Source organism: Ascaphus truei, chromosome 13, assembly GCF_040206685.1.
Source record: "Ascaphus truei isolate aAscTru1 chromosome 13, aAscTru1.hap1, whole genome shotgun sequence".
In the NCBI taxonomy this organism is placed as follows: Eukaryota; Metazoa; Chordata; class Amphibia; order Anura; family Ascaphidae; genus Ascaphus; species Ascaphus truei.
This window is the reverse complement of record NC_134495.1, coordinates 11,696,203-11,719,101: the sequence shown is the minus strand read 5'-3', so window position 1 is coordinate 11,719,101 and position 22,899 is coordinate 11,696,203. Positions and strand designations below refer to the sequence as shown.

The 22,899-nt window shown below is 41.9% G+C and overlaps 1 protein-coding gene across 4 annotated transcripts in view; it reads right to left on the bottom strand.

Moving 5' to 3' along the window:
• Nucleotides 1-22,899, bottom strand: part of LOC142464879 (tRNA (32-2'-O)-methyltransferase regulator THADA-like) — an 89,045-nt gene that overhangs the window by 57,257 nt on the left and 8,889 nt on the right. For all 4 annotated transcript variants that reach the window (XM_075568513.1, XM_075568511.1, XM_075568512.1 and 1 more), the window contains exons 2-7: nt 22,618-22,795; nt 22,039-22,125; nt 21,799-21,826; nt 21,370-21,518; nt 21,000-21,122; nt 20,563-20,683 (exon numbers count right to left, since the gene is read on the bottom strand). In XM_075568513.1, the coding sequence (XP_075424628.1) occupies nt 20,563-20,683; nt 21,000-21,122; nt 21,370-21,518; nt 21,799-21,826; nt 22,039-22,125; nt 22,618-22,662 (553 nt within the window). In that variant the 5' untranslated portion in view covers nt 22,663-22,795. The remainder of the gene's footprint in view (nt 1-20,562; nt 20,684-20,999; nt 21,123-21,369; nt 21,519-21,798; nt 21,827-22,038; nt 22,126-22,617; nt 22,796-22,899) is intronic.

Below are 22,899 nucleotides of genomic sequence, written 5' to 3'. Positions count from 1 at the left end.
TTGTGCATTGTGTGCATTAATGCGGGGTATGCCTGTATTTAGTTATTGTGCATTGTGTGCATTAATGCGGGGTATGCCTGTATTTAGTTATTGTGCATTGTGTGCATTAATGCGGGGTATGCCTGTATTTAGTTATTGTGCCTGTATTTAGTTATTGTGCATTGTGTGCATTAATGCGGGGTATGCCTGTATTTAGTTATTGTGCATTGTGTGCATTAATGCGGGGTATGCCTGTATTTAGTTATTGTGCATTGTGTGCATTAATGCGGGGTATGCCTGTATTTAGTTATTGTGCATTGTGTGCATTAATGCGGGGTATGCCTGTATTTAGTTATTGTGCATTGTGTGCATTAATGCGGGGTATGCCTGTATTTAGTTATTGTGCATTGTGTGCATTAATGCGGGGTATGCCTGTATTTAGTTATTGTGCATTGTGTGCATTAATGCGGGGTATGCCTGTATTTAGTTATTGTGCATTGTGTGCATTAATGCGGGGTATGCCTGTATTTAGTTATTGTGCATTGTGTGCATTAATGCGGGGTATGCCTGTATTTAGTTATTGTGCATTGTGTGCATTAATGCGGGGTATGCCTGTATTTAGTTATTGTGCATTGTGTGCATTAATGCGGGGTATGCCTGTATTTAGTTATTGTGCATTGTGTGCATTAATGCGGGGTATGCCTGTATTTAGTTATTGTGCATTGTGTGCATTAATGCGGGGTATGCCTGTATTTAGTTATTGTGCATTGTGTGCATTAATGCGGGGTATGCCTGTATTTAGTTATTGTGCATTGTGTGCATTAATGCGGGGTATGCCTGTATTTAGTTATTGTGCATTGTGTGCATTAATGCGGGGTATGCCTGTATTTAGTTATTGTGCATTGTGTGCATTAATGCGGGGTATGCCTGTATTTAGTTATTGTGCATTGTGTGCATTAATGCGGGGTATGCCTGTATTTAGTTATTGTGCATTGTGTGCATTAATGCGGGGTATGCCTGTATTTAGTTATTGTGCATTGTGTGCATTAATGCGGGTATGCCTGTATTTAGTTATTGTGCATTGTGTGCATTAATGCGGGGTATGCCTGTATTTAGTTATTGTGCATTGTGTGCATTAATGCGGGGTATGCCTGTATTTAGTTATTGTGCATTGTGTGCATTAATGCGGGGTATGCCTGTATTTAGTTATTGTGCATTGTGTGCATTAATGCGGGGTATGCCTGTATTTAGTTATTGTGCATTGTGTGCATTAATGCGGGGTATGCCTGTATTTAGTTATTGTGCATTGTGTGCATTAATGCGGGGTATGCCTGTATTTAGTTATTGTGCATTGTGTGCATTAATGCGGGGTATGCCTGTATTTAGTTATTGTGCATTGTGTGCATTAATGCGGGGTATGCCTGTATTTAGTTATTGTGCATTGTGTGCATTAATGCGGGGTATGCCTGTATTTAGTTATTGTGCATTGTGTGCATTAATGCGGGGTATGCCTGTATTTAGTTATTGTGCATTGTGTGCATTAATGCGGGGTATGCCTGTATTTAGTTATTGTGCATTGTGTGCATTAATGCGGGGTATGCCTGTATTTAGTTATTGTGCATTGTGTGCATTAATGCGGGGTATGCCTGTATTTAGTTATTGTGCATTGTGTGCATTAATGCGGGGTATGCCTGTATTTAGTTATTGTGCATTGTGTGCATTAATGCGGGGTATGCCTGTATTTAGTTATTGTGCATTGTGTGCATTAATGCGGGGTATGCCTGTATTTAGTTATTGTGCATTGTGTGCATTAATGCGGGGTATGCCTGTATTTAGTTATTGTGCATTGTGTGCATTAATGCGGGGTATGCCTGTATTTAGTTATTGTGCATTGTGTGCATTAATGCGGGGTATGCCTGTATTTAGTTATTGTGCATTGTGTGCATTAATGCGGGGTATGCCTGTATTTAGTTATTGTGCATTGTGTGCATTAATGCGGGGTATGCCTGTATTTAGTTATTGTGCATTGTGTGCATTAATGCGGGGTATGCCTGTATTTAGTTATTGTGCATTGTGTGCATTAATGCGGGGTATGCCTGTATTTAGTTATTGTGCATTGTGTGCATTAATGCGGGGTATGCCTGTATTTAGTTATTGTGCATTGTGTGCATTAATGCGGGGTATGCCTGTATTTAGTTATTGTGCATTGTGTGCATTAATGCGGGGTATGCCTGTATTTAGTTATTGTGCATTGTGTGCATTAATGCGGGGTATGCCTGTATTTAGTTATTGTGCATTGTGTGCATTAATGCGGGGTATGCCTGTATTTAGTTATTGTGCATTGTGTGCATTAATGCGGGGTATGCCTGTATTTAGTTATTGTGCATTGTGTGCATTAATGCGGGGTATGCCTGTATTTAGTTATTGTGCATTGTGTGCATTAATGCGGGGTATGCCTGTATTTAGTTATTGTGCATTGTGTGCATTAATGCGGGGTATGCCTGTATTTAGTTATTGTGCATTGTGTGCATTAATGCGGGGTATGCCTGTATTTAGTTATTGTGCATTGTGTGCATTAATGCGGGGTATGCCTGTATTTAGTTATTGTGCATTGTGTGCATTAATGCGGGGTATGCCTGTATTTAGTTATTGTGCATTGTGTGCATTAATGCGGGGTATGCCTGTATTTAGTTATTGTGCATTGTGTGCATTAATGCGGGGTATGCCTGTATTTAGTTATTGTGCATTGTGTGCATTAATGCGGGGTATGCCTGTATTTAGTTATTGTGCATTGTGTGCATTAATGCGGGGTATGCCTGTATTTAGTTATTGTGCATTGTGTGCATTAATGCGGGGTATGCCTGTATTTAGTTATTGTGCATTGTGTGCATTAATGCGGGGTATGCCTGTATTTAGTTATTGTGCATTGTGTGCATTAATGCGGGGTATGCCTGTATTTAGTTATTGTGCATTGTGTGCATTAATGCGGGGTATGCCTGTATTTAGTTATTGTGCATTGTGTGCATTAATGCGGGGTATGCCTGTATTTAGTTATTGTGCATTGTGTGCATTAATGCGGGGTATGCCTGTATTTAGTTATTGTGCATTGTGTGCATTAATGCGGGGTATGCCTGTATTTAGTTATTGTGCATTGTGTGCATTAATGCGGGGTATGCCTGTATTTAGTTATTGTGCATTGTGTGCATTAATGCGGGGTATGCCTGTATTTAGTTATTGTGCATTGTGTGCATTAATGCGGGGTATGCCTGTATTTAGTTATTGTGCATTGTGTGCATTAATGCGGGGTATGCCTGTATTTAGTTATTGTGCATTGTGTGCATTAATGCGGGGTATGCCTGTATTTAGTTATTGTGCATTGTGTGCATTAATGCGGGGTATGCCTGTATTTAGTTATTGTGCATTGTGTGCATTAATGCGGGGTATGCCTGTATTTAGTTATTGTGCATTGTGTGCATTAATGCGGGGTATGCCTGTATTTAGTTATTGTGCATTGTGTGCATTAATGCGGGGTATGCCTGTATTTAGTTATTGTGCATTGTGTGCATTAATGCGGGGTATGCCTGTATTTAGTTATTGTGCATTGTGTGCATTAATGCGGGGTATGCCTGTATTTAGTTATTGTGCATTGTGTGCATTAATGCGGGGTATGCCTGTATTTAGTTATTGTGCATTGTGTGCATTAATGCGGGGTATGCCTGTATTTAGTTATTGTGCATTGTGTGCATTAATGCGGGGTATGCCTGTATTTAGTTATTGTGCATTGTGTGCATTAATGCGGGGTATGCCTGTATTTAGTTATTGTGCATTGTGTGCATTAATGCGGGGTATGCCTGTATTTAGTTATTGTGCATTGTGTGCATTAATGCGGGGTATGCCTGTATTTAGTTATTGTGCATTGTGTGCATTAATGCGGGGTATGCCTGTATTTAGTTATTGTGCATTGTGTGCATTAATGCGGGGTATGCCTGTATTTAGTTATTGTGCATTGTGTGCATTAATGCGGGGTATGCCTGTATTTAGTTATTGTGCATTGTGTGCATTAATGCGGGGTATGCCTGTATTTAGTTATTGTGCATTGTGTGCATTAATGCGGGGTATGCCTGTATTTAGTTATTGTGCATTGTGTGCATTAATGCGGGGTATGCCTGTATTTAGTTATTGTGCATTGTGTGCATTAATGCGGGGTATGCCTGTATTTAGTTATTGTGCATTGTGTGCATTAATGCGGGGTATGCCTGTATTTAGTTATTGTGCATTGTGTGCATTAATGCGGGGTATGCCTGTATTTAGTTATTGTGCATTGTGTGCATTAATGCGGGGTATGCCTGTATTTAGTTATTGTGCATTGTGTGCATTAATGCGGGGTATGCCTGTATTTAGTTATTGTGCATTGTGTGCATTAATGCGGGGTATGCCTGTATTTAGTTATTGTGCATTGTGTGCATTAATGCGGGGTATGCCTGTATTTAGTTATTGTGCATTGTGTGCATTAATGCGGGGTATGCCTGTATTTAGTTATTGTGCATTGTGTGCATTAATGCGGGGTATGCCTGTATTTAGTTATTGTGCATTGTGTGCATTAATGCGGGGTATGCCTGTATTTAGTTATTGTGCATTGTGTGCATTAATGCGGGGTATGCCTGTATTTAGTTATTGTGCATTGTGTGCATTAATGCGGGGTATGCCTGTATTTAGTTATTGTGCATTGTGTGCATTAATGCGGGGTATGCCTGTATTTAGTTATTGTGCATTGTGTGCATTAATGCGGGGTATGCCTGTATTTAGTTATTGTGCATTGTGTGCATTAATGCGGGGTATGCCTGTATTTAGTTATTGTGCATTGTGTGCATTAATGCGGGGTATGCCTGTATTTAGTTATTGTGCATTGTGTGCATTAATGCGGGGTATGCCTGTATTTAGTTATTGTGCATTGTGTGCATTAATGCGGGGTATGCCTGTATTTAGTTATTGTGCATTGTGTGCATTAATGCGGGGTATGCCTGTATTTAGTTATTGTGCATTGTGTGCATTAATGCGGGGTATGCCTGTATTTAGTTATTGTGCATTGTGTGCATTAATGCGGGGTATGCCTGTATTTAGTTATTGTGCATTGTGTGCATTAATGCGGGGTATGCCTGTATTTAGTTATTGTGCATTGTGTGCATTAATGCGGGGTATGCCTGTATTTAGTTATTGTGCATTGTGTGCATTAATGCGGGGTATGCCTGTATTTAGTTATTGTGCATTGTGTGCATTAATGCGGGGTATGCCTGTATTTAGTTATTGTGCATTGTGTGCATTAATGCGGGGTATGCCTGTATTTAGTTATTGTGCATTGTGTGCATTAATGCGGGGTATGCCTGTATTTAGTTATTGTGCATTGTGTGCATTAATGCGGGGTATGCCTGTATTTAGTTATTGTGCATTGTGTGCATTAATGCGGGGTATGCCTGTATTTAGTTATTGTGCATTGTGTGCATTAATGCGGGGTATGCCTGTATTTAGTTATTGTGCATTGTGTGCATTAATGCGGGGTATGCCTGTATTTAGTTATTGTGCATTGTGTGCATTAATGCGGGGTATGCCTGTATTTAGTTATTGTGCATTGTGTGCATTAATGCGGGGTATGCCTGTATTTAGTTATTGTGCATTGTGTGCATTAATGCGGGGTATGCCTGTATTTAGTTATTGTGCATTGTGTGCATTAATGCGGGGTATGCCTGTATTTAGTTATTGTGCATTGTGTGCATTAATGCGGGGTATGCCTGTATTTAGTTATTGTGCATTGTGTGCATTAATGCGGGGTATGCCTGTATTTAGTTATTGTGCATTGTGTGCATTAATGCGGGGTATGCCTGTATTTAGTTATTGTGCATTGTGTGCATTAATGCGGGGTATGCCTGTATTTAGTTATTGTGCATTGTGTGCATTAATGCGGGGTATGCCTGTATTTAGTTATTGTGCATTGTGTGCATTAATGCGGGGTATGCCTGTATTTAGTTATTGTGCATTGTGTGCATTAATGCGGGGTATGCCTGTATTTAGTTATTGTGCATTGTGTGCATTAATGCGGGGTATGCCTGTATTTAGTTATTGTGCATTGTGTGCATTAATGCGGGGTATGCCTGTATTTAGTTATTGTGCATTGTGTGCATTAATGCGGGGTATGCCTGTATTTAGTTATTGTGCATTGTGTGCATTAATGCGGGGTATGCCTGTATTTAGTTATTGTGCATTGTGTGCATTAATGCGGGGTATGCCTGTATTTAGTTATTGTGCATTGTGTGCATTAATGCGGGGTATGCCTGTATTTAGTTATTGTGCATTGTGTGCATTAATGCGGGGTATGCCTGTATTTAGTTATTGTGCATTGTGTGCATTAATGCGGGGTATGCCTGTATTTAGTTATTGTGCATTGTGTGCATTAATGCGGGGTATGCCTGTATTTAGTTATTGTGCATTGTGTGCATTAATGCGGGGTATGCCTGTATTTAGTTATTGTGCATTGTGTGCATTAATGCGGGGTATGCCTGTATTTAGTTATTGTGCATTGTGTGCATTAATGCGGGGTATGCCTGTATTTAGTTATTGTGCATTGTGTGCATTAATGCGGGGTATGCCTGTATTTAGTTATTGTGCATTGTGTGCATTAATGCGGGGTATGCCTGTATTTAGTTATTGTGCATTGTGTGCATTAATGCGGGGTATGCCTGTATTTAGTTATTGTGCATTGTGTGCATTAATGCGGGGTATGCCTGTATTAGTATTGGCATTATGGGGTATGCTGTATTATTGTGCATTGTGTGCATTAATGCGGGGTATGCCTGTATTTAGTTATTGTGCATTGTGTGCATTAATGCGGGGTATGCCTGTATTTAGTTATTGTGCATTGTGTGCATTAATGCGGGGTATGCCTGTATTTAGTTATTGTGCATTGTGTGCATTAATGCGGGGTATGCCTGTATTTAGTTATTGTGCATTGTGTGCATTAATGCGGGGTATGCCTGTATTTAGTTATTGTGCATTGTGTGCATTAATGCGGGGTATGCCTGTATTTAGTTATTGTGCATTGTGTGCATTAATGCGGGGTATGCCTGTATTTAGTTATTGTGCATTGTGTGCATTAATGCGGGGTATGCCTGTATTTAGTTATTGTGCATTGTGTGCATTAATGCGGGGTATGCCTGTATTTAGTTATTGTGCATTGTGTGCATTAATGCGGGGTATGCCTGTATTTAGTTATTGTGCATTGTGTGCATTAATGCGGGGTATGCCTGTATTTAGTTATTGTGCATTGTGTGCATTAATGCGGGGTATGCCTGTATTTAGTTATTGTGCATTGTGTGCATTAATGCGGGGTATGCCTGTATTTAGTTATTGTGCATTGTGTGCATTAATGCGGGGTATGCCTGTATTTAGTTATTGTGCATTGTGTGCATTAATGCGGGGTATGCCTGTATTTAGTTATTGTGCATTGTGTGCATTAATGCGGGGTATGCCTGTATTTAGTTATTGTGCATTGTGTGCATTAATGCGGGGTATGCCTGTATTTAGTTATTGTGCATTGTGTGCATTAATGCGGGGTATGCCTGTATTTAGTTATTGTGCATTGTGTGCATTAATGCGGGGTATGCCTGTATTTAGTTATTGTGCATTGTGTGCATTAATGCGGGGTATGCCTGTATTTAGTTATTGTGCATTGTGTGCATTAATGCGGGGTATGCCTGTATTTAGTTATTGTGCATTGTGTGCATTAATGCGGGGTATGCCTGTATTTAGTTATTGTGCATTGTGTGCATTAATGCGGGGTATGCCTGTATTTAGTTATTGTGCATTGTGTGCATTAATGCGGGGTATGCCTGTATTTAGTTATTGTGCATTGTGTGCATTAATGCGGGGTATGCCTGTATTTAGTTATTGTGCATTGTGTGCATTAATGCGGGGTATGCCTGTATTTAGTTATTGTGCATTGTGTGCATTAATGCGGGGTATGCCTGTATTTAGTTATTGTGCATTGTGTGCATTAATGCGGGGTATGCCTGTATTTAGTTATTGTGCATTGTGTGCATTAATGCGGGGTATGCCTGTATTTAGTTATTGTGCATTGTGTGCATTAATGCGGGGTATGCCTGTATTTAGTTATTGTGCATTGTGTGCATTAATGCGGGGTATGCCTGTATTTAGTTATTGTGCATTGTGTGCATTAATGCGGGGTATGCCTGTATTTAGTTATTGTGCATTGTGTGCATTAATGCGGGGTATGCCTGTATTTAGTTATTGTGCATTGTGTGCATTAATGCGGGGTATGCCTGTATTTAGTTATTGTGCATTGTGTGCATTAATGCGGGGTATGCCTGTATTTAGTTATTGTGCATTGTGTGCATTAATGCGGGGTATGCCTGTATTTAGTTATTGTGCATTGTGTGCATTAATGCGGGGTATGCCTGTATTTAGTTATTGTGCATTGTGTGCATTAATGCGGGGTATGCCTGTATTTAGTTATTGTGCATTGTGTGCATTAATGCGGGGTATGCCTGTATTTAGTTATTGTGCATTGTGTGCATTAATGCGGGGTATGCCTGTATTTAGTTATTGTGCATTGTGTGCATTAATGCGGGGTATGCCTGTATTTAGTTATTGTGCATTGTGTGCATTAATGCGGGGTATGCCTGTATTTAGTTATTGTGCATTGTGTGCATTAATGCGGGGTATGCCTGTATTTAGTTATTGTGCATTGTGTGCATTAATGCGGGGTATGCCTGTATTTAGTTATTGTGCATTGTGTGCATTAATGCGGGGTATGCCTGTATTTAGTTATTGTGCATTGTGTGCATTAATGCGGGGTATGCCTGTATTTAGTTATTGTGCATTGTGTGCATTAATGCGGGGTATGCCTGTATTTAGTTATTGTGCATTGTGTGCATTAATGCGGGGTATGCCTGTATTTAGTTATTGTGCATTGTGTGCATTAATGCGGGGTATGCCTGTATTTAGTTATTGTGCATTGTGTGCATTAATGCGGGGTATGCCTGTATTTAGTTATTGTGCATTGTGTGCATTAATGCGGGGTATGCCTGTATTTAGTTATTGTGCATTGTGTGCATTAATGCGGGGTATGCCTGTATTTAGTTATTGTGCATTGTGTGCATTAATGCGGGGTATGCCTGTATTTAGTTATTGTGCATTGTGTGCATTAATGCGGGGTATGCCTGTATTTAGTTATTGTGCATTGTGTGCATTAATGCGGGGTATGCCTGTATTTAGTTATTGTGCATTGTGTGCATTAATGCGGGGTATGCCTGTATTTAGTTATTGTGCATTGTGTGCATTAATGCGGGGTATGCCTGTATTTAGTTATTGTGCATTGTGTGCATTAATGCGGGGTATGCCTGTATTTAGTTATTGTGCATTGTGTGCATTAATGCGGGGTATGCCTGTATTTAGTTATTGTGCATTGTGTGCATTAATGCGGGGTATGCCTGTATTTAGTTATTGTGCATTGTGTGCATTAATGCGGGGTATGCCTGTATTTAGTTATTGTGCATTGTGTGCATTAATGCGGGGTATGCCTGTATTTAGTTATTGTGCATTGTGTGCATTAATGCGGGGTATGCCTGTATTTAGTTATTGTGCATTGTGTGCATTAATGCGGGGTATGCCTGTATTTAGTTATTGTGCATTGTGTGCATTAATGCGGGGTATGCCTGTATTTAGTTATTGTGCATTGTGTGCATTAATGCGGGGTATGCCTGTATTTAGTTATTGTGCATTGTGTGCATTAATGCGGGGTATGCCTGTATTTCGTTATTGTGCATTGTGTGCATTAATGCGGGGTATGCCTGTATTTCGTTATTGTGCATTGTGTGCATTAATGCGGGGTATGCCTGTATTTAGTTATTGTGCATTGTGTGCATTAATGCGGGGTATGCCTGTATTTCGTTATTGTGCATTGTGTGCATTAATGCGGGGTATGCCTGTATTTCGTTATTGTGCATTGTGTGCATTAATGCGGGGTATGCCTGTATTTAGTTATTGTGCATTGTGTGCATTAATGCGGGGTATGCCTGTATTTCGTTATTGTGCATTGTGTGCATTAATGCGGGGTATGCCTGTATTTCGTTATTGTGCATTGTGTGCATTAATGCGGGGTATGCCTGTATTTCGTTATTGTGCATTGTGTGCATTAATGCGGGGTATGCCTGTATTTCGTTATTGTGCATTGTGTGCATTAATGCGGGGTATGCCTGTATTTCGTTATTGTGCATTGTGTGCATTAATGCGGGGTATGCCTGTATTTCGTTATTGTGCATTGTGTGCATTAATGCGGGGTATGCCTGTATTTCGTTATTGTGCATTGTGTGCATTAATGCGGGGTATGCCTGTATTTAGTTATTGTGCATTGTGTGCATTAATGCGGGGTATGCCTGTATTTAGTTATTGTGCATTGTGTGCATTAATGCGGGGTATGCCTGTATTTAGTTATTGTGCATTGTGTGCATTAATGCGGGGTATGCCTGTATTTAGTTATTGTGCATTGTGTGCATTAATGCGGGGTATGCCTGTATTTAGTTATTGTGCATTGTGTGCATTAATGCGGGGTATGCCTGTATTTAGTTATTGTGCATTGTGTGCATTAATGCGGGGTATGCCTGTATTTCGTTATTGTGCATTGTGTGCATTAATGCGGGGTATGCCTGTATTTCGTTATTGTGCATTGTGTGCATTAATGCGGGGTATGCCTGTATTTCGTTATTGTGCATTGTGTGCATTAATGCGGGGTATGCCTGTATTTCGTTATTGTGCATTGTGTGCATTAATGCGGGGTATGCCTGTATTTCGTTATTGTGCATTGTGTGCATTAATGCGGGGTATGCCTGTATTTCGTTATTGTGCATTGTGTGCATTAATGCGGGGTATGCCTGTATTTCGTTATTGTGCATTGTGTGCATTAATGCGGGGTATGCCTGTATTTCGTTATTGTGCATTGTGTGCATTAATGCGGGGTATGCCTGTATTTCGTTATTGTGCATTGTGTGCATTAATGCGGGGTATGCCTGTATTTCGTTATTGTGCATTGTGTGCATTAATGCGGGTATGCCTGTATTTCGTTATTGTGCATTGTGTGCATTAATGCGGGGTATGCCTGTATTTCGTTATTGTGCATTGTGTGCATTAATGCGGGGTATGCCTGTATTTCGTTATTGTGCATTGTGTGCATTAATGCGGGGTATGCCTGTATTTCGTTATTGTGCATTGTGTGCATTAATGCGGGGTATGCCTGTATTTCGTTATTGTGCATTGTGTGCATTAATGCGGGGTATGCCTGTATTTCGTTATTGTGCATTGTGTGCATTAATGCGGGGTATGCCTGTATTTCGTTATTGTGCATTGTGTGCATTAATGCGGGGTATGCCTGTATTTAGTTATTGTGCATTGTGTGCATTAATGCGGGGTATGCCTGTATTTAGTTATTGTGCATTGTGTGCATTAATGCGGGGTATGCCTGTATTTAGTTATTGTGCATTGTGTGCATTAATGCGGGGTATGCCTGTATTTAGTTATTGTGCATTGTGTGCATTAATGCGGGGTATGCCTGTATTTAGTTATTGTGCATTGTGTGCATTAATGCGGGGTATGCCTGTATTTAGTTATTGTGCATTGTGTGCATTAATGCGGGGTATGCCTGTATTTAGTTATTGTGCATTGTGTGCATTAATGCGGGGTATGCCTGTATTTAGTTATTGTGCATTGTGTGCATTAATGCGGGGTATGCCTGTATTTAGTTATTGTGCATTGTGTGCATTAATGCGGGGTATGCCTGCATTTAGTTATTGTGCATTGTGTGCATTAATGCGGGGTATGCCTGCATTTAGTTATTGTGCATTGTGTGCATTAATGCGGGGTATGCCTGCATTTAGTTATTGTGCATTGTGTGCATTAATGCGGGGTATGCCTGCATTTAGTTATTGTGCATTGTGTGCATTAATGCGGGGTATGCCTGCATTTAGTTATTGTGCATTGTGTGCATTAATGCGGGGTATGCCTGCATTTAGTTATTGTGCATTGTGTGCATTAATGCGGGGTATGCCTGCATTTAGTTATTGTGCATTGTGTGCATTAATGCGGGGTATGCCTGCATTTAGTTATTGTGCATTGTGTGCATTAATGCGGGGTATGCCTGCATTTAGTTATTGTGCATTGTGTGCATTAATGCGGGGTATGCCTGCATTTAGTTATTGTGCATTGTGTGCATTAATGCGGGGTATGCCTGCATTTAGTTATTGTGCATTGTGTGCATTAATGCGGGGTATGCCTGCATTTAGTTATTGTGCATTGTGTGCATTAATGCGGGGTATGCCTGCATTTAGTTATTGTGCATTGTGTGCATTAATGCGGGGTATGCCTGCATTTAGTTATTGTGCATTGTGTGCATTAATGCGGGGTATGCCTGCATTTAGTTATTGTGCATTGTGTGCATTAATGCGGGGTATGCCTGCATTTAGTTATTGTGCATTGTGTGCATTAATGCGGGGTATGCCTGCATTTAGTTATTGTGCATTGTGTGCATTAATGCGGGGTATGCCTGCATTTAGTTATTGTGCATTGTGTGCATTAATGCGGGGTATGCCTGCATTTAGTTATTGTGCATTGTGTGCATTAATGCGGGGTATGCCTGCATTTAGTTATTGTGCATTGTGTGCATTAATGCGGGGTATGCCTGCATTTAGTTATTGTGCATTGTGTGCATTAATGCGGGGTATGCCTGCATTTAGTTATTGTGCATTGTGTGCATTAATGCGGGGTATGCCTGCATTTAGTTATTGTGCATTGTGTGCATTAATGCGGGGTATGCCTGCATTTAGTTATTGTGCATTGTGTGCATTAATGCGGGGTATGCCTGCTATTTAGTTATTGTGCATTGTGTGCATTAATGCGGGGTATGCCTGCTATTTAGTTATTGTGCATTGTGTGCATTAATGCGGGGTATGCCTGTATTTAGTTATTGTGCATTGTGTGCATTAATGCGGGGTATGCCTGTATTTAGTTATTGTGCATTGTGTGCATTAATGCGGGGTATGCCTGTATTTAGTTATTGTGCATTGTGTGCATTAATGCGGGGTATGCCTGTATTTAGTTATTGTGCATTGTGTGCATTAATGCGGGGTATGCCTGTATTTAGTTATTGTGCATTGTGTGCATTAATGCGGGGTATGCCTGTATTTAGTTATTGTGCATTGTGTGCATTAATGCGGGGTATGCCTGTATTTAGTTATTGTGCATTGTGTGCATTAATGCGGGGTATGCCTGTATTTAGTTATTGTGCATTGTGTGCATTAATGCGGGGTATGCCTGTATTTAGTTATTGTGCATTGTGTGCATTAATGCGGGGTATGCCTGTATTTAGTTATTGTGCATTGTGTGCATTAATGCGGGGTATGCCTGTATTTAGTTATTGTGCATTGTGTGCATTAATGCGGGGTATGCCTGTATTTAGTTATTGTGCATTGTGTGCATTAATGCGGGGTATGCCTGTATTTAGTTATTGTGCATTGTGTGCATTAATGCGGGGTATGCCTGTATTTAGTTATTGTGCATTGTGTGCATTAATGCGGGGTATGCCTGTATTTAGTTATTGTGCATTGTGTGCATTAATGCGGGGTATGCCTGTATTTAGTTATTGTGCATTGTGTGCATTAATGCGGGGTATGCCTGTATTTAGTTATTGTGCATTGTGTGCATTAATGCGGGGTATGCCTGTATTTAGTTATTGTGCATTGTGTGCATTAATGCGGGGTATGCCTGTATTTAGTTATTGTGCATTGTGTGCATTAATGCGGGGTATGCCTGTATTTAGTTATTGTGCATTGTGTGCATTAATGCGGGGTATGCCTGTATTTAGTTATTGTGCATTGTGTGCATTAATGCGGGGTATGCCTGTATTTAGTTATTGTGCATTGTGTGCATTAATGCGGGGTATGCCTGTATTTAGTTATTGTGCATTGTGTGCATTAATGCGGGGTATGCCTGTATTTAGTTATTGTGCATTGTGTGCATTAATGCGGGGTATGCCTGTATTTAGTTATTGTGCATTGTGTGCATTAATGCGGGGTATGCCTGTATTTAGTTATTGTGCATTGTGTGCATTAATGCGGGGTATGCCTGTATTTAGTTATTGTGCATTGTGTGCATTAATGCGGGGTATGCCTGTATTTAGTTATTGTGCATTGTGTGCATTAATGCGGGGTATGCCTGTATTTAGTTATTGTGCATTGTGTGCATTAATGCGGGGTATGCCTGTATTTAGTTATTGTGCATTGTGTGCATTAATGCGGGGTATGCCTGTATTTAGTTATTGTGCATTGTGTGCATTAATGCGGGGTATGCCTGTATTTAGTTATTGTGCATTGTGTGCATTAATGCGGGGTATGCCTGTATTTAGTTATTGTGCATTGTGTGCATTAATGCGGGGTATGCCTGTATTTAGTTATTGTGCATTGTGTGCATTAATGCGGGGTATGCCTGTATTTAGTTATTGTGCATTGTGTGCATTAATGCGGGGTATGCCTGTATTTAGTTATTGTGCATTGTGTGCATTAATGCGGGGTATGCCTGTATTTAGTTATTGTGCATTGTGTGCATTAATGCGGGGTATGCCTGTATTTAGTTATTGTGCATTGTGTGCATTAATGCGGGGTATGCCTGTATTTAGTTATTGTGCATTGTGTGCATTAATGCGGGGTATGCCTGTATTTAGTTATTGTGCATTGTGTGCATTAATGCGGGGTATGCCTGTATTTAGTTATTGTGCATTGTGTGCATTAATGCGGGGTATGCCTGTATTTAGTTATTGTGCATTGTGTGCATTAATGCGGGGTATGCCTGTATTTAGTTATTGTGCATTGTGTGCATTAATGCGGGGTATGCCTGTATTTAGTTATTGTGCATTGTGTGCATTAATGCGGGGTATGCCTGTATTTAGTTATTGTGCATTGTGTGCATTAATGCGGGGTATGCCTGTATTTAGTTATTGTGCATTGTGTGCATTAATGCGGGGTATGCCTGTATTTAGTTATTGTGCATTGTGTGCATTAATGCGGGGTATGCCTGTATTTAGTTATTGTGCATTGTGTGCATTAATGCGGGGTATGCCTGTATTTAGTTATTGTGCATTGTGTGCATTAATGCGGGGTATGCCTGTATTTAGTTATTGTGCATTGTGTGCATTAATGCGGGGTATGCCTGTATTTAGTTATTGTGCATTGTGTGCATTAATGCGGGGTATGCCTGTATTTAGTTATTGTGCATTGTGTGCATTAATGCGGGGTATGCCTGTATTTAGTTATTGTGCATTGTGTGCATTAATGCGGGGTATGCCTGTATTTAGTTATTGTGCATTGTGTGCATTAATGCGGGGTATGCCTGTATTTAGTTATTGTGCATTGTGTGCATTAATGCGGGGTATGCCTGTATTTAGTTATTGTGCATTGTGTGCATTAATGCGGGGTATGCCTGTATTTAGTTATTGTGCATTGTGTGCATTAATGCGGGGTATGCCTGTATTTAGTTATTGTGCATTGTGTGCATTAATGCGGGGTATGCCTGTATTTAGTTATTGTGCATTGTGTGCATTAATGCGGGGTATGCCTGTATTTAGTTATTGTGCATTGTGTGCATTAATGCGGGGTATGCCTGTATTTAGTTATTGTGCATTGTGTGCATTAATGCGGGGTATGCCTGTATTTAGTTATTGTGCATTGTGTGCATTAATGCGGGGTATGCCTGTATTTAGTTATTGTGCATTGTGTGCATTAATGCGGGGTATGCCTGTATTTAGTTATTGTGCATTGTGTGCATTAATGCGGGGTATGCCTGTATTTAGTTATTGTGCATTGTGTGCATTAATGCGGGGTATGCCTGTATTTAGTTATTGTGCATTGTGTGCATTAATGCGGGGTATGCCTGTATTTAGTTATTGTGCATTGTGTGCATTAATGCGGGGTATGCCTGTATTTAGTTATTGTGCATTGTGTGCATTAATGCGGGGTATGCCTGTATTTAGTTATTGTGCATTGTGTGCATTAATGCGGGGTATGCCTGTATTTAGTTATTGTGCATTGTGTGCATTAATGCGGGGTATGCCTGTATTTAGTTATTGTGCATTGTGTGCATTAATGCGGGGTATGCCTGTATTTAGTTATTGTGCATTGTGTGCATTAATGCGGGGTATGCCTGTATTTAGTTATTGTGCATTGTGTGCATTAATGCGGGGTATGCCTGTATTTAGTTATTGTGCATTGTGTGCATTAATGCGGGGTATGCCTGTATTTAGTTATTGTGCATTGTGTGCATTAATGCGGGGTATGCCTGTATTTAGTTATTGTGCATTGTGTGCATTAATGCGGGGTATGCCTGTATTTAGTTATTGTGCATTGTGTGCATTAATGCGGGGTATGCCTGTATTTAGTTATTGTGCATTGTGTGCATTAATGCGGGGTATGCCTGTATTTAGTTATTGTGCATTGTGTGCATTAATGCGGGGTATGCCTGTATTTAGTTATTGTGCATTGTGTGCATTAATGCGGGGTATGCCTGTATTTAGTTATTGTGCATTGTGTGCATTAATGCGGGGTATGCCTGTATTTAGTTATTGTGCATTGTGTGCATTAATGCGGGGTATGCCTGTATTTAGTTATTGTGCATTGTGTGCATTAATGCGGGGTATGCCTGTATTTAGTTATTGTGCATTGTGTGCATTAATGCGGGGTATGCCTGTATTTAGTTATTGTGCATTGTGTGCATTAATGCGGGGTATGCCTGTATTTAGTTATTGTGCATTGTGTGCATTAATGCGGGGTATGCCTGTATTTAGTTATTGTGCATTGTGTGCATTAATGCGGGGTATGCCTGTATTTAGTTATTGTGCATTGTGTGCATTAATGCGGGGTATGCCTGTATTTAGTTATTGTGCATTGTGTGCATTAATGCGGGGTATGCCTGTATTTAGTTATTGTGCATTGTGTGCATTAATGCGGGGTATGCCTGTATTTAGTTATTGTGCATTGTGTGCATTAATGCGGGGTATGCCTGTATTTAGTTATTGTGCATTGTGTGCATTAATGCGGGGTATGCCTGTATTTAGTTATTGTGCATTGTGTGCATTAATGCGGGGTATGCCTGTATTTAGTTATTGTGCATTGTGTGCATTAATGCGGGGTATGCCTGTATTTAGTTATTGTGCATTGTGTGCATTAATGCGGGGTATGCCTGTATTTAGTTATTGTGCATTGTGTGCATTAATGCGGGGTATGCCTGTATTTAGTTATTGTGCATTGTGTGCATTAATGCGGGGTATGCCTGTATTTAGTTATTGTGCATTGTGTGCATTAATGCGGGGTATGCCTGTATTTAGTTATTGTGCATTGTGTGCATTAATGCGGGGTATGCCTGTATTTAGTTATTGTGCATTGTGTGCATTAATGCGGGGTATGCCTGTATTTAGTTATTGTGCATTGTGTGCATTAATGCGGGGTATGCCTGTATTTAGTTATTGTGCATTGTGTGCATTAATGCGGGGTATGCCTGTATTTAGTTATTGTGCATTGTGTGCATTAATGCGGGGTATGCCTGTATTTAGTTATTGTGCATTGTGTGCATTAATGCGGGGTATGCCTGTATTTAGTTATTGTGCATTGTGTGCATTAATGCGGGGTATGCCTGTATTTAGTTATTGTGCATTGTGTGCATTAATGCGGGGTATGCCTGTATTTAGTTATTGTGCATTGTGTGCATTAATGCGGGGTATGCCTGTATTTAGTTATTGTGCATTGTGTGCATTAATGCGGGGTATGCCTGTATTTAGTTATTGTGCATTGTGTGCATTAATGCGGGGTATGCCTGTATTTAGTTATTGTGCATTGTGTGCATTAATGCGGGGTATGCCTGTATTTAGTTATTGTGCATTGTGTGCATTAATGCGGGGTATGCCTGTATTTAGTTATTGTGCATTGTGTGCATTAATGCGGGGTATGCCTGTATTTAGTTATTGTGCATTGTGTGCATTAATGCGGGGTATGCCTGTATTTAGTTATTGTGCATTGTGTGCATTAATGCGGGGTATGCCTGTATTTAGTTATTGTGCATTGTGTGCATTAATGCGGGGTATGCCTGTATTTAGTTATTGTGCATTGTGTGCATTAATGCGGGGTATGCCTGTATTTAGTTATTGTGCATTGTGTGCATTAATGCGGGGTATGCCTGTATTTAGTTATTGTGCATTGTGTGCATTAATGCGGGGTATGCCTGTATTTAGTTATTGTGCATTGTGTGCATTAATGCGGGGTATGCCTGTATTTAGTTATTGTGCATTGTGTGCATTAATGCGGGGTATGCCTGTATTTAGTTATTGTGCATTGTGTGCATTAATGCGGGGTATGCCTGTATTTAGTTATTGTGCATTGTGTGCATTAATGCGGGGTATGCCTGTATTTAGTTATTGTGCATTGTGTGCATTAATGCGGGGTATGCCTGTATTTAGTTATTGTGCATTGTGTGCATTAATGCGGGGTATGCCTGTATTTAGTTATTGTGCATTGTGTGCATTAATGCGGGGTATGCCTGTATTTAGTTATTGTGCATTGTGTGCATTAATGCGGGGTATGCCTGTATTTAGTTATTGTGCATTGTGTGCATTAATGCGGGGTATGCCTGTATTTAGTTATTGTGCATTGTGTGCATTAATGCGGGGTATGCCTGTATTTAGTTATTGTGCATTGTGTGCATTAATGCGGGGTATGCCTGTATTTAGTTATTGTGCATTGTGTGCATTAATGCGGGGTATGCCTGTATTTAGTTATTGTGCATTGTGTGCATTAATGCGGGGTATGCCTGTATTTAGTTATTGTGCATTGTGTACATTAATGCGGGGTATGCCTGTATTTAGTTATTGTGCATTGTGTACATTAATGCGGGGTATGCCTGTATTTAGTTATTGTGCATTGTGTACATTAATGCGGGGTATGCCTGTATTTAGTTATTGTGCATTGTGTACATTAATGCGGGGTATGCCTGTATTTAGTTATTGTGCATTGTGTACATTAATGCGGGGTATGCCTGTATTTAGTTATTGTGCATTGTGTACATTAATGCGGGGTATGCCTGTATTTAGTTATTGTGCATTGTGTACATTAATGCGGGGTATGCCTGTATTTAGTTATTGTGCATTGTGTACATTAATGCGGGGTATGCCTGTATTTAGTTATTGTGCATTGTGTACATTAATGCGGGGTATGCCTGTATTTAGTTATTGTGCATTGTGTACATTAATGCGGGGTATGCCTGTATTTAGTTATTGTGCATTGTGTACATTAATGCGGGGTATGCCTGTATTTAGTTATTGTGCATTGTGTACATTAATGCGGGGTATGCCTGTATTTAGTTATTGTGCATTGTGTACATTAATGCGGGGTATGCCTGTATTTAGTTATTGTGCATTGTGTACATTAATGCGGGGTATGCCTGTATTTAGTTATTGTGCATTGTGTACATTAATGCGGGGTATGCCTGTATTTAGTTATTGTGCATTGTGTACATTAATGCGGGGTATGCCTGTATTTAGTTATTGTGCATTGTGTACATTAATGCGGGGTATGCCTGTATTTAGTTATTGTGCATTGTGTACATTAATGCGGGGTATGCCTGTATTTAGTTATTGTGCATTGTGTACATTAATGCGGGGTATGCCTGTATTTAGTTATTGTGCATTGTGTACATTAATGCGGGGTATGCCTGTATTTAGTTATTGTGCATTGTGTACATTAATGCGGGGTATGCCTGTATTTAGTTATTGTGCATTGTGTGCATTGCATATATATTGGTTTTAGTGTCTACGTTATACCCTTGTGGGTTTTTAGTAATAAACGTTTTAGCGACTCGGTGCCCCTTTCTGCCAATCTTTTTTCTATGTATGTCTGTATATCTATATTTATATAGCGCCATTAATGTACATCGCGCTTCACAGAAGTAATACACGTGACAATCGTATAAATAACAAATAATAGATAATAGATCATGGGAATAAGCTCTTCAGGCATAAAAGTAACATTAGGAAAAGGAGTTGCTGCCCCGAAGAGCTTACAATCTAATTGGTAAGTAGGAGGAACGTACAGAGACAGTAGGAGGGAGTTCTGGTAAGTGCGTCTGCAGGGGGCCACGGTTTAAGGTGTAAAGTATCAGCCTCGGGATTTAAATTGCATGGAATCTGGGAATGTGCGATGCAGCGGGCTGAGGAGAGGAACGTGTCATTACCGTCCAAATCATGACACGGCCGGGGACACGGTTATATCAACTGTAGCATTTTAACGCAGAACACATCCCGCAGATTCCGGCTCATATTCGCTAAGCAGTGCTATTCCATACATCACATTCTCTCGTCTATTCACATAACCGGGAATTGGGTTTAAGGCGGCTTCCAGCGCCAGGTGGGAGGTGAGAAGGCAGCCCGAGCCTTGCTGTGCATGTCATGATATCGCGCTGTAATACTTTAAAACACCGCAGCGTACTCACCCTCTCTCGCCCGCTGGATCAGGCTGACGCCGGCTCGGGCCCCTGGTTCTGGGAAGGGCGCCGTGTTTGCCAGAGAGGCGAGAGCGCTGCCAGCCAGCAGCCTGGTATCCCGGCCAGCGCTCTGCAACGGGAGGACGATGAGGTCATCAGTAGCACGCTGCGCGCGCTGCGACATCACCAGCCGGAATGGCCCGGCGAGCGAGGTCACACTCCGTTACGCGGTCATTAATTAGCAGGCTTGTCGATGGTTCATATGATGCTTTATTACCCCCCCCCCCCCTCACCCCACACCCACCTTGTGTGTATAAAGCTGCGTGTCACACGCGTGATCCCTGGGAGTCAGAGAGGCTTAGCTCTACGGTGTCTGAATGGGCCCCATTGTGCAGCCCGAAGCAGTGCTCTGCGGCAACCTTATGCCCGGCACCAGATTGCATTACCTGCGCTGTCAGAACTTGCACCAGAGATCCCAGAATCCTTTGCAAGGGGTTGGCACCAAGCGCGGGGGTCCACACCAGAGCGGCAATATTCTCCGGCAACTCCCGGAACAGCTGGAGGCACAGCTGGGGGGGGGGGGGGGGCGGCAGGAAAAGATGGATTACCCTTTGGTTACTATACAATCTTTATCGTGCGGCGATTACTACTATAGACAGGGCAATAAAATACAAAGTGGCAAAAGAGACCAACGGAGATTACAGACATTGCAAAGACTTTCAGAACTGAACCAGACACCGGAGGCCATTAAAAGGCTCAGGCTCTGCAGAGCATTTAAGGTGCGACATGGTACACAGAGCTGGCTGCATGTCGTACCTTCACAGTCAGGTATCCAAGCTCCGCGCTCTGCGGGGTCTGTTCCTGCAGCATCGCCGGGAATGTCATGGACGCTCTCGTCAGCAAAGAGAGAAGGTGCTGCCTGAAGTATTCACGTGCTGCAGAACTGCCCTCCAGAGACATGCAGACTGAGAAGGGGGGGGGGGGGGGGAAGAGGGGGAGGAGGGGATGAGAGGGGGGGGAGGAGAGTGGGGGAGAAGAGTAGAGAGGGGAAGAGAGAGGAGCGAAGCATCAACCTGGGTGCAGAGAGAGAAGAGAAAGTGCCAGTAAAAGAGAGACTCACACAGACAAGCAGAAAGAAGAGAGAATTAGTGGGGGGGTGTGGACATGAGACACAGCAGAGAAGCAGAGAGATGGGAGATGGACAGAGGGAGAAGAGACATACATAAGAAGGGCGGTGAGTGGTACCTGTCTGCAGGTCTGTGAGCTGTAACACCTGCGAGCAGAGAAATAAGAGGTAAGCGTGTGTGGGGGGAGGCCCTGCAGAGATTAAATACACATGTAATAAACCCTCCCGTAGCCCCGAACTGCAGACTACCCCCCAGTACAAACACACGCCCTCCCCCCTCCCCATCGCTGTGGGGTCACACTTTGTACTGCTGTTGTCCCCCCATAGTAAATTCCTCAGCTGTCATTTCTCCATCTCACCTCTTGGCTCCGCACCAAGTCGCTCAGCGATGCCTCCACCTCCTGCGCCACCAGCTGCGGTCTGATCTCCGAGAGCGTCGATAGGATCTGAGGGAGAGGTGAGAGGTCAGACATACAGCCTGCTCCCTAACACCAGCCCTGAATACCTTATTACCCTGCTCCCTAACACCAGCCCTGAGTACCTTATTACCCTGCTCCCTAACACCAGCCCTGAGTACCTTATTACTCTGCTCCCTAACACCAGCCCTGAGTACCTTATTACCCTGCTCCCTAACACCAGCCCTGAGTACCTTATTACCCTGCTCCCTAACACGAGCCCAGCACCTGAGTACCTTATTACCCTCCTCCCTAACACCAGCCCAGCTCCTGAGTACCTTATTACTCTCCTCCCTAACACCAGCCCAGCTCCTGAGTACCTTATTACTCTCCTCCCTAACACCAGCCCAGCTCCTGAGTACCTTATTACTCTCCTCCCTAACACCAGCCCAGCTCCTGAGTACCTTATTACTCTCCTCCCTAACACCAGCCCAGCTCCTGAGTACCTTATTGCTGTGTGCATCTCACTACTGGACTCCTCACCTTCTGCAGCTTCTGGACAGAGCCGGAGCTGTTGCATTCACCCATTTGACAGGCGAGGGTGCAGCGGAGCAGAGGGAGGAGGTCGGCATCAGAGAGTGGCCCCAAAACCTGCTCTGGGGCCCCCAAAAGCTGCAGAGCTTCATCAAGATGCTTATCTTTACAGCGCTTTAGCGTGGCCCTGCAAAGAGAAGAACAATGGGTTAATACATTCTCTTCGTTTGGCCTTCACCAATGGAACGCTGCCAACACCCACAAGGATGGCCACTAAACACCCACAAGGAT